We start from the raw sequence: 15,695 nt of genomic DNA, 5'->3' as shown, positions 1-15,695 counted from the left end.
ACCTCTATAAATGCATTTGGTAAATTCTGCACATTATATCTCTCTGAATAAAACGTTTATCAATCGAATAGGTGTGCATTTTTTTGCATATTTCAGCTTTTTATGTGCTCCTTGGTGTTTTTCTTTCTTTCTTTCTTTCTTTCTTTTTTATGAAATTTAACACTGTTTGCAGAAAAATACAAGGAACCCTAAGCATCTGAACTCATTTATTCAAACTTGAAAGTTTGATTGATACTGTTGTTAAAGCAAAAAAATATATAAAAAATGATAAAAATACAAATTAGTAAAGCCAGATTCATACTTTATGTATTCCCACTGTGACTTTTGTGTGTTTCAGTGTTTTTGTACGTACTGTACATGCCTACTCATCATGACCTCACTTAGCTGTGCTCTCTGTCATGATGATGTATGTCCTGTTTGCCCGGTGTGAATAATTGTGAGCATTTTCCGAGGTCTGCGGATTCAGCTGGCCTCCGTCCTCAGGCAACTGCCATGTGCCATCCAGGTGTCGGGGTCATGAAACCACACACCATTATGTGTGCATCTCTGCCTTTTCAAACACTGTTTGACAGCATGCTAGCCAGGCGCTTTGATTCCTATCATAGCAAGAATTCTCGCAGCAGAACGACAGGTCATAGCACTCAAACGGACAGGATGTGCACAGTCTAAACTTTGACCTGGTGTCATTTTTACAGATCCTCTAGAGGAGTCACCTGAGATTGCAACACCAACTAACCCAGCGGCAGATACACTCAAACAGGGTGCAGGTGAGAATATTTACATTCATTATTAATAGTATAAAATCTTTCTATTCCTTTAAACCTCATAAAAAGCAATGTTCCAGATTCAGGTTCAAATTAAGATCTACTGATGGGATTTGTGGCACAAGTGTAGTCACCAAAGAAAAAACCCTTTTGACTTTCTCTTAGTTTTAAAAAAAAGCAATAATCATAGTTTCAGTAAGGCACTTAAACAAGAAATACATGGACCAGACAACACACATCCAACAGTCGGAAATGCTAGACTGTTTTCGATATTTTGAAATGGTATTTAAAAAATAAATAAAACAAAAAATGTAAAGAAAAGAAAACAGGATTAGTCAGTAATATTTTGTGGTAATCAAAAATATGCCTTAGGTGTTGGCAATAAAGGGTATATATTTAAAATGTTGATTGAAATAATACATTGAATTTGCATGTAAATGCATTAATGGAAACCCAGAGAATGTGAACTTACTTTGAAACAAAAGTTCATGTTTTCTTGCTTCAACTAGAGTGGGAAAATTGATTTATTTTATAGGGGTAAAAGAATATCTACTGTCAAAAAAGGTAATTAAGTTAATTTGTAAGTTAAGTTTAAAAGCAGTATTTTCTTAAAAGCATTAAAGTTTAGCGTTTTTAGCACTACATCGTTCAGCAAAATCCCTAAAGATGTGGTAGATGTGAATTTATCAGCAGTATATTTTTCATATTAGATCTCGATTTATACTCTCTAGATACATTGAATGCGAGTTTTCTCCATTAGTCCAAGTGTTAATGCAGTCACACTAGCTTTGTTGCTTGTTTATGATCTGATATCAACTCTGAACCAACTGCCATGTTCTTCCCCACCCTGGTGTCACTCCTGTGGAAATGATTTAGGGCAGAAGAGTTCATCTGACTCACATGGTAAACCCAATGATGTTCTGCCTATTTGATTAATTTACCTGTGTCATTGTGTTTAGCCTGACTTTGACTGCCGTGTCTAGAGAGAGAACCACACTCCTATTTTACTACTGTGCATGTGATGGTCCAGACCTCCTGAAGCATCTTTTCCCTTCTCTGCTAAAAACTGTTTGGCTGCTATGTTTTCTGCTTTTTGTCAACGCCTCGATTGTATTTCAGGAACACTTTCTTAATGAATATGGCATGTTCTGTTTTGACTGATGTAAGATTACTATGCATGGATCTACTGATAGATGATGCCAGTGGTTCTCAATTTCTTTTCAGCTCTTCCTTTGAGAGAAGAAAAATTCGGAGCCCTCTCAATCACGAATACTAATCAGTTGTTGCTACATGTCTTTCTAGTAATAAAAAATGGGAAAAAATGCATTCAAAAATATGCAAAAATATTTTAAAGATATGTTTTATATATATATATATATATATATATATATATATATATATATATATATATATATATATATATATATATATATATATATATATATATATATATATATATATATAAATAACACATTAATGCTGATTTGCGGGAGCAATTTTGAAGAGTAGTTCACCCAAAATAGTAAGAAAAAATAAGAATAATAATTTTAATAGTAAAAAATAAAAAAAATAAGCTGCACACGAACTTCATTGGTTCTTTGCTTGAATCTCAGTGTTGTTATTGTTAACTGAAAATATAAAAAATACTTTATCTTTATTTAAATAGCTTAATTTGTTTTATAAATTTTAATTACACATTACAATTTAACTGTAATAAAACAAGTTTAAGTTGAAGTACTAAAATTCTTAAAACTGAAATAAAAATAAATGAAAGCTAAGTAGAAATAATAGTAATAAAAATGACAGATTTATTAAAACGTAAAATTCAAATGAAAATGGAAAATATAAAAATAAAGGCTAATTCAAAATATTTATAAATACTATAATGTACATATTTGATGTAAATAACACTAAAATAACACTGGTGAATCATCAGTGCATGTTTGATAATGTTTATGAATGAGAGTTCAGAATTTACGCCAATAACGCCGACCCATATTATGAGAACCACTGGATTATGCAAATGCAGAATATACTAATGTTATGTGTGTGTTTGACAAAATCCCAGTATGTATGACGGTCAGAGTTTAAGGCGCATCTATCTTACATAATGCAGTAGTAATTAAAGTCTTTGTGGATACCACCATGGTTATTGATCTATGTGTGTTTTCTTGTCTTTCTCAGCATGCAATGTCCTGTACATAAACTCTGTGGATATGGAGTCTCTGACTGGGCCTCAGGCCATCGCCAAGGCCATCTCAGAAACCATGGCAGCCAGTCCCGCACCTTCAGCCACCATTGTTCACTTCAAGGTGTCGGCACAAGGCATCACACTCACTGACAACCAGAGAAAGTGAGTTTTTCTTTCTTCATCTTAATGTATTCCAAGACTACACTTGAACATGTTTTAAAAGCACATATCTGTCGTTTCTTCAACAGGCTTTTTTTCAGACGTCATTATCCCATCAGTACGGTCACGTTCTGCGACATTGATCCACAGGAGAGGAAGTAAGCAAACCCTGCAAGATTAGCATTAACTTTAAACCACAGCAGTCAATGTCACAATGTTTCTATGTTGATCAGTGGATCTGGTGACAGGATCAGAATTATGTTGTAGTCTATTAAGAGTTGTCAGCTATTTAAGCATCTGCGTGTTCCTTGAAAAGTGCTCTATAAATAAATTATTTTATTATTTTTTAGTTAATGATGTAAAGTTAAACAGCAATAATCTGTTTCAATGTCGTTTCAGGTGGAGCAAATCAGAGGGTGGCACTGCAAAGTAAGTTTTGCTCAGCATACGTGTTATCTGAAAATAGTTTAGAGATGTATCAGCAAGCTCTGCTCCCCCTATCTGGTGCATCATGGGATAGAGTGCCTGTGCTCTGGGCTATCATGATGAATGAGTGGGATTGTGATCTCTGCACAGAACATGACGCTAACGTGCTAACCCTCACACACATGTCATGATTTACCCTCTGAGGCCAAACACTACATACATGAAGGATAAAAGCTCAGATGCTCCGTGATTCTCATAAGTTCTGTCATGATTTTCTCACACAAGTTGTTCCAAACCTGCCTGAGCTTCTTTCTTCTGTTGAACAGAAAAGAACAGATTTTGAAGAATGTTGGTCACCAAATAGTCACTGTGGCCATTGACTTCCATAGTATTTTTTTTTTTTTTTTAATACTATGGAAGTCAATGGCTACCATCAGCTGTTTGGTTACTAACATTTATAAATGATGACAGAATTTATATTAACTTTTTATAGAGACAAAAAGGAGCCGATTTTATTTTAAGAACCATAGAGATGATTTTTGGCCCAAAATAAGCGTATGATATGGTCCCCTCACACCCAATCTGAGCAGATCTCTTTACTAAGCACTTGAGTTTTCAAGCACAAGACACTTTCCACTCTCGGTGCAATGAGGCATATGACAGCCTCCTGTGCTGTCGTTCTGTTCTGTGCTGTTCTGTGCCGTTCTGTGCTGCTTCAGCCGTGTTATAAAGCGCTGTGCTGTTGATGTAGTGGGCAGATATTATACACAGGAGGAACAGATCATTGGACTGGGCTGAGGATAAAAGCAGATGATGTTAGTGGCATTGACGATGAACAGCATCTCTGCTGTTGTGGTTCAAGAGATGAGAAAGACAAACAGTGTATCAAGATTTTTTTTATTTACAGGTTCTTTGGCTTTGTGGCCAGAAAGCAAGGCAGCACGACAGACAACGTCAGCCACCTGTTCGCCGAGATGGATCCCGATCAACCGGCAACAGCCATCGTCAACTTTGTCTCTAAAGTGATGAGCAACTCTCAGAAGCGGTGAACTCTTCACGCAGCGCTGCTTTCTGGAGGACTTTCATTTTGCTCTGTTTGAATTCTTTTTAAGTTTCTGTATGTTTGGGTCAGAGGCTGTGTGTACGTGCAGTTGTGTATGTGTGAGGAAGGGTTATTCGGATGGCAGTGAGGAAGAGGGACAGAGGAAGTGCAGTGTGGGCGTAGAGGAGTGAGGTACAGAGGGGAGGTGATCTTCATCTCAATCGAAGGGGACGTGGAAATTGATGTTGGTGATTTTGTTGTTTTTTTTTTTTAGAAAAAAGGATAAGAAAAAGTAAAAAAAAAGTTGATGAAGAGTCAGAAATGTGGGGCTGGTGTACCAACGATTAGAGAGCAGTCAGGACAAACCAATTATTAATCAAGCGTCCTTGTATATCTTGGTAAACCACGGCTGCTTCGTCAAAACTGTACATATGAACTGAAGCATCACCTCTTTTCCTTCTGAAAGCGGCTCCTTTTTCTCACACTACAAGTGCAAGACCTTTTCATACGTCAGCTAAGAGGGATTTTAAAGGTCTCTTACATATAACAGCAGAACCTACAGTAGCAGAAGCTAAAAGTAAGAATGGGTTAGATCAGTGGTTCCAAAACTCTGGTCCGGGAGGCACCCCAACACTGTACATTTTGCAATATCTTCTTTCACTGACACACAAATTTCAGGTTTTTGAGTCTCTACTAATTGGCTGATGACCTGAATCAGGTATGTTTGATTAAGGAAACATGCAAAACGTGCAGTGTAGGGGTGCCCTCTTGGACCAGTGTTGGGAACTACGGAGTTAGATATTCCCATCCTCAAATATGCTTTTTGTTTCAGTAATTCACAGTCTCCGTTCACCTCTAGTCCATGAATATCCAGCAGTTGCTATTTGGAATGTCTTAATTTCCAGATGTCTGGGGGAAGTGCAATAGAATGGCATTTGAAGGCAGACTGACAGATGGCGTGTAAGAAAAAAATAATGATGACACCATTTTGTAGGGGTTTGACTGCCAACGAGTAAAGCAGCCAAATTGCATTGATTTTAATTGTTATAATTGTCTAGTGCATTTATCTGTTTGCATGATGTCATGCATTTCAAGTCACATTTATTTTAAAGTGCTTCATACAATACAGATTTAAATCAACTTAAAAAATAAACAGGAAAATTTGCTAAATGTATCTCCAAAACTCCATCATGAATCAAAATGTAGCATTCAGCTCTTTCCACTTGGGTGTTTGGGAAATGTCTCTGAAACCACAGAAATCGATGAACATCCGAATGCTGTTCTATTGCACTTTTCAAACAGGTAGTTGTAAACTTTCAGCTGAATTGAACACAAAATAACACTGACTTCTCAAGATCTTTTATGCACGTGTCCAGCATCAACTTTGAGTTCCTGGTCTCCACTTGCTAGAATCCATGAGCTGCTGCTGTGCTCTCTTCTCTTCAGGTCGGAGTGTGTGTCCTTGTGTATCTGGCAATAAGGTGTGGATCTGTCACTGTATCTCTATGCCTTGCTTCAAACACACTCACACTAGCATTCTACCCCAAAGTAAGCTAAGTATATATATATAAAATACAACAAAAGGTGATTTAACTGAATATTTATTGTATTATTATGGGTTTGCTATCTTATTTTTTATTTTATTTTTTGCTTCATGTTAACTCTTTTACCTATAGATATATTGTATAGTCTACATAAAGATTAGCCTCCACAAGAAATAATCTTTATTTTGGCTAATATTTCAAAACAAAGAAGCATTCTATGATATATGGTGTAAAGTGTATGTATTTGGAAAGCTTGTCATTATTGGATATTCTCCCACGTCATTTTTCTTTAGCTTTATATCGATATATATTTTACAGTAGAACTCACTGTCGATTTTGCATACGTAAGGATTACATCCTAAAGTTCCTTTGGATAAAGTGAGTTGGCTGATATGTTTACTGCAAGAGGCTTTGTGTAAAGAAAAGTAAGGAAGCGTCTTTATTTTTGTATTGTTGTTGTTATTATTTTGGCGCCCTTTCCCTCCCAGTGTTCAGCCCTCAGTGAAAGCCACTGTTTGGCCGCTCGCAGTGATTCTGTCAGGCAGCATTCAGTATTTTGTTTCATACTGCCATCATGAGGCACTGTCAGGTATTGCCAGCCATATCATCATCTATGCATCCTCTACAACTTCCCTTATATACACAGGCCCGTTCTGAACCCTCATTAAATTTAGATTAAAAGTAATACTGCAGTGTTTTAACTGTGATGTGCAGAGAAAGTCCCTAGCAATTCTTTAATTTAAGATGGATGACAACTGTCCCATGTCTCCCTAATTAGGGTGTCTTGCTTTCTTTTTGTTTGTAAATACTTCATTTTTGCCAAAGATTTTATTTCACTTTTGTACGCCTTAGTTTGAGAATTTATCACTGTCTGGTCGTGTGCGAACGACGGCTTGTTGTTGTTGGCATGGGGGTCTGTTTTGACTTGATGCACATGCTATATGACGTGTTCCACTGTGTTTGGTTGCCATGATTCCCTTGTGTTTAGCCTTACAAAACTGCTCCAAAAGAATGCAAAGCACTTACAGTAATGTTCAAGAGCTGGAAAACAACAAAATATCAAATAATATGACTGCTTCAGTTATCCTAACAGCAACACCATGTTTACACTGGAAGCATCCAGCAGCGTGAGGTCATCTACACTGAACGCTCAAGGCTATACTTCAATCAAAATACAATCTGTGGAAAATAAATTTAAAAACTGACTTTGCATGGGTTGTTTTAAAATAGCGCCTTTCCCAATTTCCCTAGGAGGCCCATTCTTATGTAAGAAGTTTAAATAAGAATTAATTAACAATTTACATTTACACATTTTGTGCAATCAATTCATGAATGAGGTGCACTTTTGCATTCTAACAGTTGAGCACATGTGGTTAAATGGTTTAACTTAGTAGGGCAAAGACCATTCCACAATCTGACTTTAATGTAATAAAGTTATTTAAATACATTAATTAAATTCATAGCAATTCATTCATATGTATGAAATTTGCAAATGAAGGTGATTTGATTTCAGATTGAAGTGTATAATTAAGTCACTAGAAAGTGTAGGCAGCTGAGTTAATTAAAATGTTTCATCTACATTTGTGGTGCTGGATGTGTCTGCTGTAAACATGGTGAAAGAGTGCACACTAGAATATATATTTACTTGCTTTGCTTGCCTTTCTGGATATTCCATTCGGTGCACAGGCTTAGATTAACACAAACTGTGTTATCCAAACAGTCATTTCCAAACCACAGAAATTACGAGGTATTTGCATTTACCTGAAAATATTTAGGTAGATCTTCCAACTAAAATCAGCTCCTCACTCCATGTATTAGTCAGCAGTGTTGTATTATTATATTTGTTATGTTCACTTGTTAACAGATTCAGAATGTGTGAATGAGCTACTATTGCTGTACAGAACCAAGTCGTTTTATTTGCTTCATGTTTTACAGCCTCCATTGTATTGTTTTGGCAGAAAATTAAAAATACATTAAAGAGCACGGTTGCTAGAAAAACTGTCCTGGTTTGTGAATTTCTTGGAAGCTTTGGTGCAAGTTAATCATTGTGCATGAGGTGCAGCGTTACACTTCATTACCAGATCTGAATGAAAGGAATTTGATTTTGCTAATGTAACTGTCACAGTACCAATCACATGCAGGCCAAGCCTCTTTTTCCATAGTTCTTCAGACATATTGAGAGGAAAATGAGATGGAGAAATAAACTCACACACAAAGAAACCTTGGAGGTAGGTCAAACGCTGTAGATTGGCCATGCATTATTCCTAATTCTCTTCTTCATAGCCATTTGTAATGTGAACATTTATGGATTAAGGTTAGGAATGCATGAAATACAGTAACAAAGATTTGATCTGATGTAATTCCCTTGACTATAGATTATGAAACAACAATCTGTCAAGATGCACAGTAGGCTCCAAAAGTTTGAGATACGATGAAAGTCTGGAATTTAACCCTCTGGTGCTGTTTGTTTTTGTTTTACTTCATTGGAATTATATGAAACTTGGTATAGGTTTTGGCCCTTGGTTTTGGTTATGCGAACACACACTCACTGCATCCAAACTAAATCTTACTAAATGCAAATTTGGAACATGATATGTTTAGATTTATGGCTTTGATTTTCATGTAGTTTTAGTGTGTATATATTTGAAATAAATGAAATAATAGACCTGTTCTTCTTTATTTGTTTATACTTATTTTTCTTTCACTTCAGTGATAATTTGCCAAAATTAAGTCTGTTGTCCAAAGCATTCAAGATTTGAGACAGTTTAAACTGGAAATTAACATTTCTGGTCTATGCTCAAAAAGTGGTCAACTGGTAATAAATGGTTTATAACTATCCCATAAAAATAATTTAAGACCTTAAAATCCCCTAAAAATACAATATATATATACAATACAATCAAACTAAAATATAGTACAATCATTTAATTGAAATATAAAGGTTTTTTTTTTTTTTTTGAACACTGCACAAGCAGCCACAAAAAGTGCCTCAATAAAAGTACATAATCAAATTTTACACTTATAAATGATTGGCATTGTACAGACAGATTAAAATGAAAACAATCTTTGTTAACAAATGCATTTTTAGTTTAACAGAAAAATGCTGACTTTTGGACCTGACTGTAAATGCTCTGAACATCAGCAGCATGATGCAGATGCTTCTTTCCCAGAGAACAGATGGTTTTTGTGACAGACTGCAGATTAAATAGAAGAGATACGCATGTGTTGATTTGCATTTCTCTAGCTCTCACTAATTACATCACTCCACGAGTAAGGAGGAAGATGGTGATGTAATTTGGGAGTTATGGAGTTATGTATCAGATCAGTAAGCAGAAAACAGTTTTCTAATTAAATGTGTTCCAAGTTGGGGCACTCCTACTTGTTCACATTGCTAAAAGGTTACAAAAAACTTTGGCCCATTGTGTTGGGAGGGTCATTTGAAGCCCCAATAGATTAGGGAGCAAAACAATAGCTGTTGCAGCATTACTCAGAGTTTCCACTGATCAGTCAGACTGACCTAAGACTGTGTGTCTGTTATTGGTTAGTATCATCTTGTCCTGCCTATATACACTCACCAGTCTCAGGGAATCAGTTGAACTATTTCTTACATTGACTATAAAAACAAGAACTAGATGTCTAGAATGTTTTATCTGAGAGCATGTTATTTTAGTGTCATTGAGATAAAATAGTTTTTATTAATATTTTGAATTACAGGGTTTCTGCAGATTTTACATGTAAGACTTTTTAAGACCAAGTAAAGAAAAATGAAGGGATATGAGTTATAACACTTCAAAGTTTGAAAATACATCTTCCAACAAAACTCCGTTTTTAATTAATAATAATAAAAAAAAAAAAAAAAGCTAAAGGCCCTCAAATATCTGCCAATGGGCTTGTATTCATATTCCATTGAAACTTTATTCAGTTGCTGTGAAGAGAGAACTGAAGGTGAACACCGAGCCGAGCCAGATAACGAACGAAAGATTGACTCGTTCTCGAGTCAAGAACCGGTTGCCTTGGATCATCAGTACACTGAACTGAGAACCGTTTCTGTCAGACGCATCCGATTCGAGAACCGAGGAGCTGATGATACTGCGCATGTGTGATTCAGCGTGAAGCAGACTGACACAGAGAGCGTCTGAACCAAACTGATTCTGAACTGATTCTGTGCTAATGTTTTGAGCCGAGGGCTTGGATGAAGGGCAATCATCGCCAACCGTTTTTTTTTTTTCAACCGGTTTATTGAATCGAACTGTCCGAAAGAACCGGTTCGCGGAAAAGAACCAAACATCCCATGACTACTGGTGATCCGAAAACCGATGCAACTGCTTCTTGACTCGAGAACGAGTCAGTCTGTTGTTCGTTATCTGGCTCGGCTCGGTGTTCATCTTCAGTTCTCTCTTCACAGCAGTTCAGTCAGTGTACTGTTTGAGTAAATGAATTACTCCGGGATATTGGTTTGTTTGAACTCAGAGGGAGTGTCAGCCACATTAAAAAAGTTAACAGCTTAAGTCATTTGTGGATTAATGCGTATTAGAGATGCGAACCGTTTAAAACAATTCAGTTCGATTTGGTGAACTGGTTCAAGAAGATCCGGTTACATCGAACGATTCATTGGCGAACCGGAAATCATTGAACTGTTGTGTTTTGAACTCTCTCACAACAGACCGGAAGAGAAGGCAATGCTGAATAAAGTCGTTGTTTTTGTTATTTTTGGACTAAAATGTATTTTCGATGCTTCAAAATATTCTAACTGACCCTCTGATCTCACATGGACTACTTTGATGATGTTTTTCCTATCTTTCTGGACATGGACAGTATACCGTACACAGCTTCAATAGAGGGACTGAGAGCTCTCGGACTAAATCTAAAATATCTTAAACTGTGTTCCGAAGATGAACGGAGGTCTTACGGGTTTGGAACGACATGAAGGTAAGTCATTAATGACATAATTTTCTTTTTTGGTTGAATTAACCCTTTAATGCCACTACTTTAAGAATTTAAGACATTTTAAAGCCTTAATTTGTGAAAGAATGAATTAAGACTTCTTAAGACCAGCAGAAACCCTGGAATTCATTTTTATTTTTAAATTTTCCATTTTGATTTTAATGTTTGTTCATTTTTTGTGTGTATTTTTTTGTGTAATTTTTATTTGTATTTTTTAAATGTCTGTAAAATATATTTTTAAAATATATTTTTATATACATAATTTCAGTTTTAATTAATTTTGTTTGAAGTAACAAGTATTTATTTTTTTTGTTTACAAAATTACTTTGAATCGATTTTCACTCAGAAATTGCAAATAAATTTCACAAATAATTACAAATACATGGCAAGTAACATTGATTTAAATGTGAAATTTTAAAGACTGAAATAGTATTTTTCTTTTAAAATGTGCTTCAGTCATCTTTGTTTTATATAAACATCATGCTATGATGCTGCAATAACAGTCGCTGGCCATTTGATGTCAGTGTTGACCCTTTCTAAAACAAGCTTCAGCATCATCTCACGGTGTAAAGGGGATATGCAGGCCGGGGTGGGCTTATCTGTCCTTTACAGAGTAACACTGTATTATTGGTGCTGGTAGTGAGGCCGATAAGGCCCCAGAAGAATTTCAGACACTCTCTGTTAACTCAAGTCTTGCTTTGGCGATCTCACCGATGTGTGACTGGAAGAGTTGTCTGCCCCCGACACCCAAACAATGGAGCCAGTTTAGTTCCACAGTTTATACACACCGTATCGCTCCAGGAAAACATCTCTGTTTGACTTTACGGCCAATGGAAAAGTACAACACGTCGTTTGAAGTGTGTGTGGGCCAATTTTTCCCCTGAAAATGTCACTGTAATTTTGGAAACTGCTCTCTGCGGGGGGACCAAATGACAGGATGGGAGGAATTAGGCAGTCCATTTGAGGCAGAGGAGGGGATAACCCTCTAATCCGAGCGGGCTTTTGTGAGCTAGGGAGAAAAATCTGAAAATCAATATTTCGTTTGGTTGCTGAGCAAAGTAATCTTTCTGGAGAACAGGTGTCCTATCGACTGGCAAAGCCTCTTGTCCTTGCATCACACATCAGATGGTAGCAGCTTTGGGAAGGAGACGGCCTTTCATACCGAGGATTGGATGGCGCCCTCAAAGGAGCTGACCTGAAATCATACTCGAGTCTGAAGAAAAGCACCGCTGAGTGTTTTGTAAAAGGCCTAGGTGAGTTTAGACTCGCTTTGGATGTCAGCTTATGGATGGGTTGGTAAGAGTTTATGGTGGCTTTGTTTGTTTGTCCATGTAAGTATGTTTCTTGCTCAGTTTTAAATGAATTGATGTAGTAAATCTGATTCAAGTTCTGTCCCATTTTTTCCAGAGCTGGTTTATGGACCAGGCCTGGGCCTCCAAAACTGCCAAAGTAAGTTGAAGGGCAGGACCTTCAGTATAAAACATGAGCTGTGAGTCTCATGCTGTATACTGCAAAAAAAAAAATCGTAGTATTTTTGATTTCTATACAAATATTTAAACATTCTTGAAAAAAGATTGATTTGCTAATCTAAGCAAAATATCAAGATAGTAAGTCTTGTTTTATGAAAAATGCATTTTGTGTTTGCTTAAAAAAGAAAAAATCTCTGGCAATATTGGGTAAGAGAAATAATCTTAATATAAAAGGTTGGGGGGGGGGGCTTAAACAATTAAAAAAAAAACATCTCAAGATTAAAGTCATTATAATGCACAGTGAAAGTTGTAAAATTTCAAGAAAAAATATCAAATAAAATGTTGAGAACAAATGTATTAAATTATGAGGAACAGAGCTAGTTAGTTTGAGTCCATTTTTATGAAGTAACTGGCTATTAATTTAGGATTGTTGGTGGTTGTGTACTGCTCCATGCATACAACGAAATGAATGTAACCATCTGTACAGCCATTAATGGCAATGCCATACACAGTAAAAATTCCTATATATCCTTAAAACAAGAAAATCTTTACACAAAATTGCTTCTGCACTGCAAAAGTGCATTACTTATTATTATTATTATTATTATTATTATTATTTTATAGCTAGATTAATATATAATCACAATATTTTTGCCAAATAGTGCAGCCCTACAAACAAGCATAGCAAACCTGCAATTCTTTTTTTAAAAGTGCATTTTAAATTTCACATTTTTTTTCACATTTCACATTTTTTAAAGACTAAATTTTTTTATTACATTTTGTACCCCAAATTGTGTAACTGTAGTCATTGGGGCCTTACCCTTCAAGAACCAACTTTGTTCCTTATCTACCCCTAATGGGTACTACTATGTACTGTTTAGGAGTAAATAAGATACAAAAATGTCCCTTTAAATGTACAGACCCAGGGACAACTACTAGGGGTGCCAACATCGGGTACTGCCTCGAAATGTGTGTCCAGGGGGCTCATAGGTACATGATCTGACCCTGCCAGCATCCCATCGAGGCAGAAGGGACCAAAGCTTGCCTACTAAAAATACACACTCCAGGATGTTATTGCTAAGCTGCATATGCGTGTCTGGCCAGCATTTTTCAGCCTTCGGGATGTTTCCTCTTTCTCTTTTTCCTCCATAAATTAAAGAGGTAAAATTCCTCAGCAATACATCGTAATAATGTTTAGCTTCTGACAGCATGTCCAGGATTGATGTGTGTTTCCTAGTAAGACACTGCACAGCATGTGTTTATTACAGTGTGTGTGTTAAAGGAGTCTTGGGACCTTCAACTGGCTCTTAAAGTATTATCAAAGTGTGCCAGCCTTGGAGAAGACAATTTATTCTAGATGAGTACCAGTGTTGAGGAAGCTAATTTGAATCAAGCTTCAGGCTAATTCAAAGGAGTTACACAAGTACAATCAAACTATTGTTTTATGTTTGATCTTTAGGAGATCTTTAAAGGCTGAAACCGTATTGTAATTAGAATGGCCAAAGATCAGCATTCTCCACCTAAAACTGATTGGGCAGACCAAACCGTAAGTCATAGTAACCAGAAACTGAGAGGCATGGTAGTATTCACACTGTGTACAACGTCACTAAGGCTCACCCCAGTCGGCCTGATGGTGGCGCTAGAGTGATCAAAAGTACGAAATTGCTCATAACCCCTAAACCTTTAGTCGCAGACTCAAGTGCCTTAGGTCTTCGTAATCCTTAACTCACAACAGACAAAATACATTCCTCAAATTTGATTCTTTCGATTGTTGAAATTTTCAGGTATTTTGGGATTTTCGAAAAACCTACCAATCTATAATTATATATATATATTTTAAAAAAGGTCGAACTTTCAAATCACTGTCGTGACGGGAAGCCAAAACTTTCATAAACGGTGGAGCTGCTTTTACGAAAACGCTTATAAACTCTTGAACGGAAAGATATTTTCTCCAAAATCCGAACAATTTCTAATTCAAAATTCTAATTTTGTTATTTATTTCAAATATCTATGTCTACCAAAAAAAAAAAAAAAAGTGTGTGTAATATTATTGAGAATTAATATTTGATTTCTGTATGTGTGTGTGTGTCTGTGATCATATTCTCCATCATGGATGTGTTTTAGTGTTTTCCATACATTTTGGGTTGGACTAGACATTAATGCATAGAACATTAAAGGCCTTAAAGCACTTGAACCCCAGTAATTGGGACATTTAAAGGGACACTGTATCTTTGTTTACCCCCAAACAGTTCATAGTAGTACCTATTTTTTATTCCTGTCATGCAAAGCTAACTTTTCAGCATCATTACTCAAGTCTTCCTTCAGAAATCATTCTAATATTCTGGTTTGACGCACAAAAAAAAAAAAAAAAGTCTTATATGATTGATAGCCTGAATGCAATCTAAGTCGCTTTGGATAAAAGCGTCTGCTAAATGCATACATTTAATTTCATTTTAATTTAAGTCTTATTATTATCAATAGTTCAATCCCTGGATTATGCACTTAAATAACCAGAAAATCTTATATAATTCATACACCAGACGGTTGAGCACATAGAATAAGTATATAGTGTATAGTGCATTATTTGGGACAAAACTAGTCAAATATCAAATAAAGTTACAAACATCACTACTTTTAGATACACTGTGAACTTTCTAGATGTTAATTCCTGAATTGAGCCATATATCAGCATTTAGTCCTGCCCTGTAACTATCTCTGGTGCCCTTATTAACTTAGTACAAAGAGTGCTCTTCAGAACTCTCATCTGGATAGAGCTTAACCTGCCCAGCCCTCCTTTTCTTTAGCTGTCAGGTCAAGTACACACCCATATAAATAGCCTGCAAAGTAGGGGTCAGAGGTCAGAGCTGAGCCATGCCGGGGGTGGGGGTGGGGGGATCTGAATGTGGAACCCCAAGAGGGATCAGGTGTCTCCTCTTTACGGGCGGAGGGGTGGGGCAACACCTGAATGATTGGTAAGGCGGGTGGCAACCATTAAGATGGAGAAAACACACCCTACCCCCCCTTGGAGAATTCACTGAGAAGGGACACCATCCGGCTCCGTTTACCCAAACAGGTCAGGTGCTTTTTCCGTTTCAGTTTACAGGCTGGTCAGGTGGGGCTCTTAGTGGAGATTGCAGTCAGGCACCCGAGAGCCTC

General features: G+C 36.5%; 1 protein-coding gene across 11 annotated transcripts in view; it reads left to right on the top strand.

The window, feature by feature from the left end:
- Window positions 1-5,251, top strand: part of tns1b (tensin 1b) — a 235,509-nt gene extending 230,258 nt beyond the window's left edge. For 9 of the 11 annotated variants that reach the window (XM_059562497.1, XM_059562504.1, XM_059562500.1 and 6 more), the window contains 6 exons: window positions 696-767; window positions 1,641-1,667; window positions 2,949-3,117; window positions 3,204-3,272; window positions 3,514-3,543; window positions 4,448-5,251. In XM_059562497.1, the coding sequence (XP_059418480.1) occupies window positions 696-767; window positions 1,641-1,667; window positions 2,949-3,117; window positions 3,204-3,272; window positions 3,514-3,543; window positions 4,448-4,589 (509 nt within the window). In that variant the 3' untranslated portion in view covers window positions 4,590-5,251. The remainder of the gene's footprint in view (window positions 1-695; window positions 768-1,640; window positions 1,668-2,948; window positions 3,118-3,203; window positions 3,273-3,513; window positions 3,544-4,447) is intronic. The other 2 variants (XM_059562506.1, XM_059562499.1) reach the window with 1 other exon arrangement.
- Window positions 5,252-15,695: the final 10,444 nt, after the last annotated feature.

This window comes from Carassius carassius, chromosome 11 (genome assembly GCF_963082965.1).
Source record: "Carassius carassius chromosome 11, fCarCar2.1, whole genome shotgun sequence".
NCBI classification, from domain to species: domain Eukaryota; kingdom Metazoa; phylum Chordata; class Actinopteri; order Cypriniformes; family Cyprinidae; genus Carassius; species Carassius carassius.
Note: the sequence above shows the minus strand (reverse complement) of the source record. Positions and strands in the feature narration are given on the sequence as shown.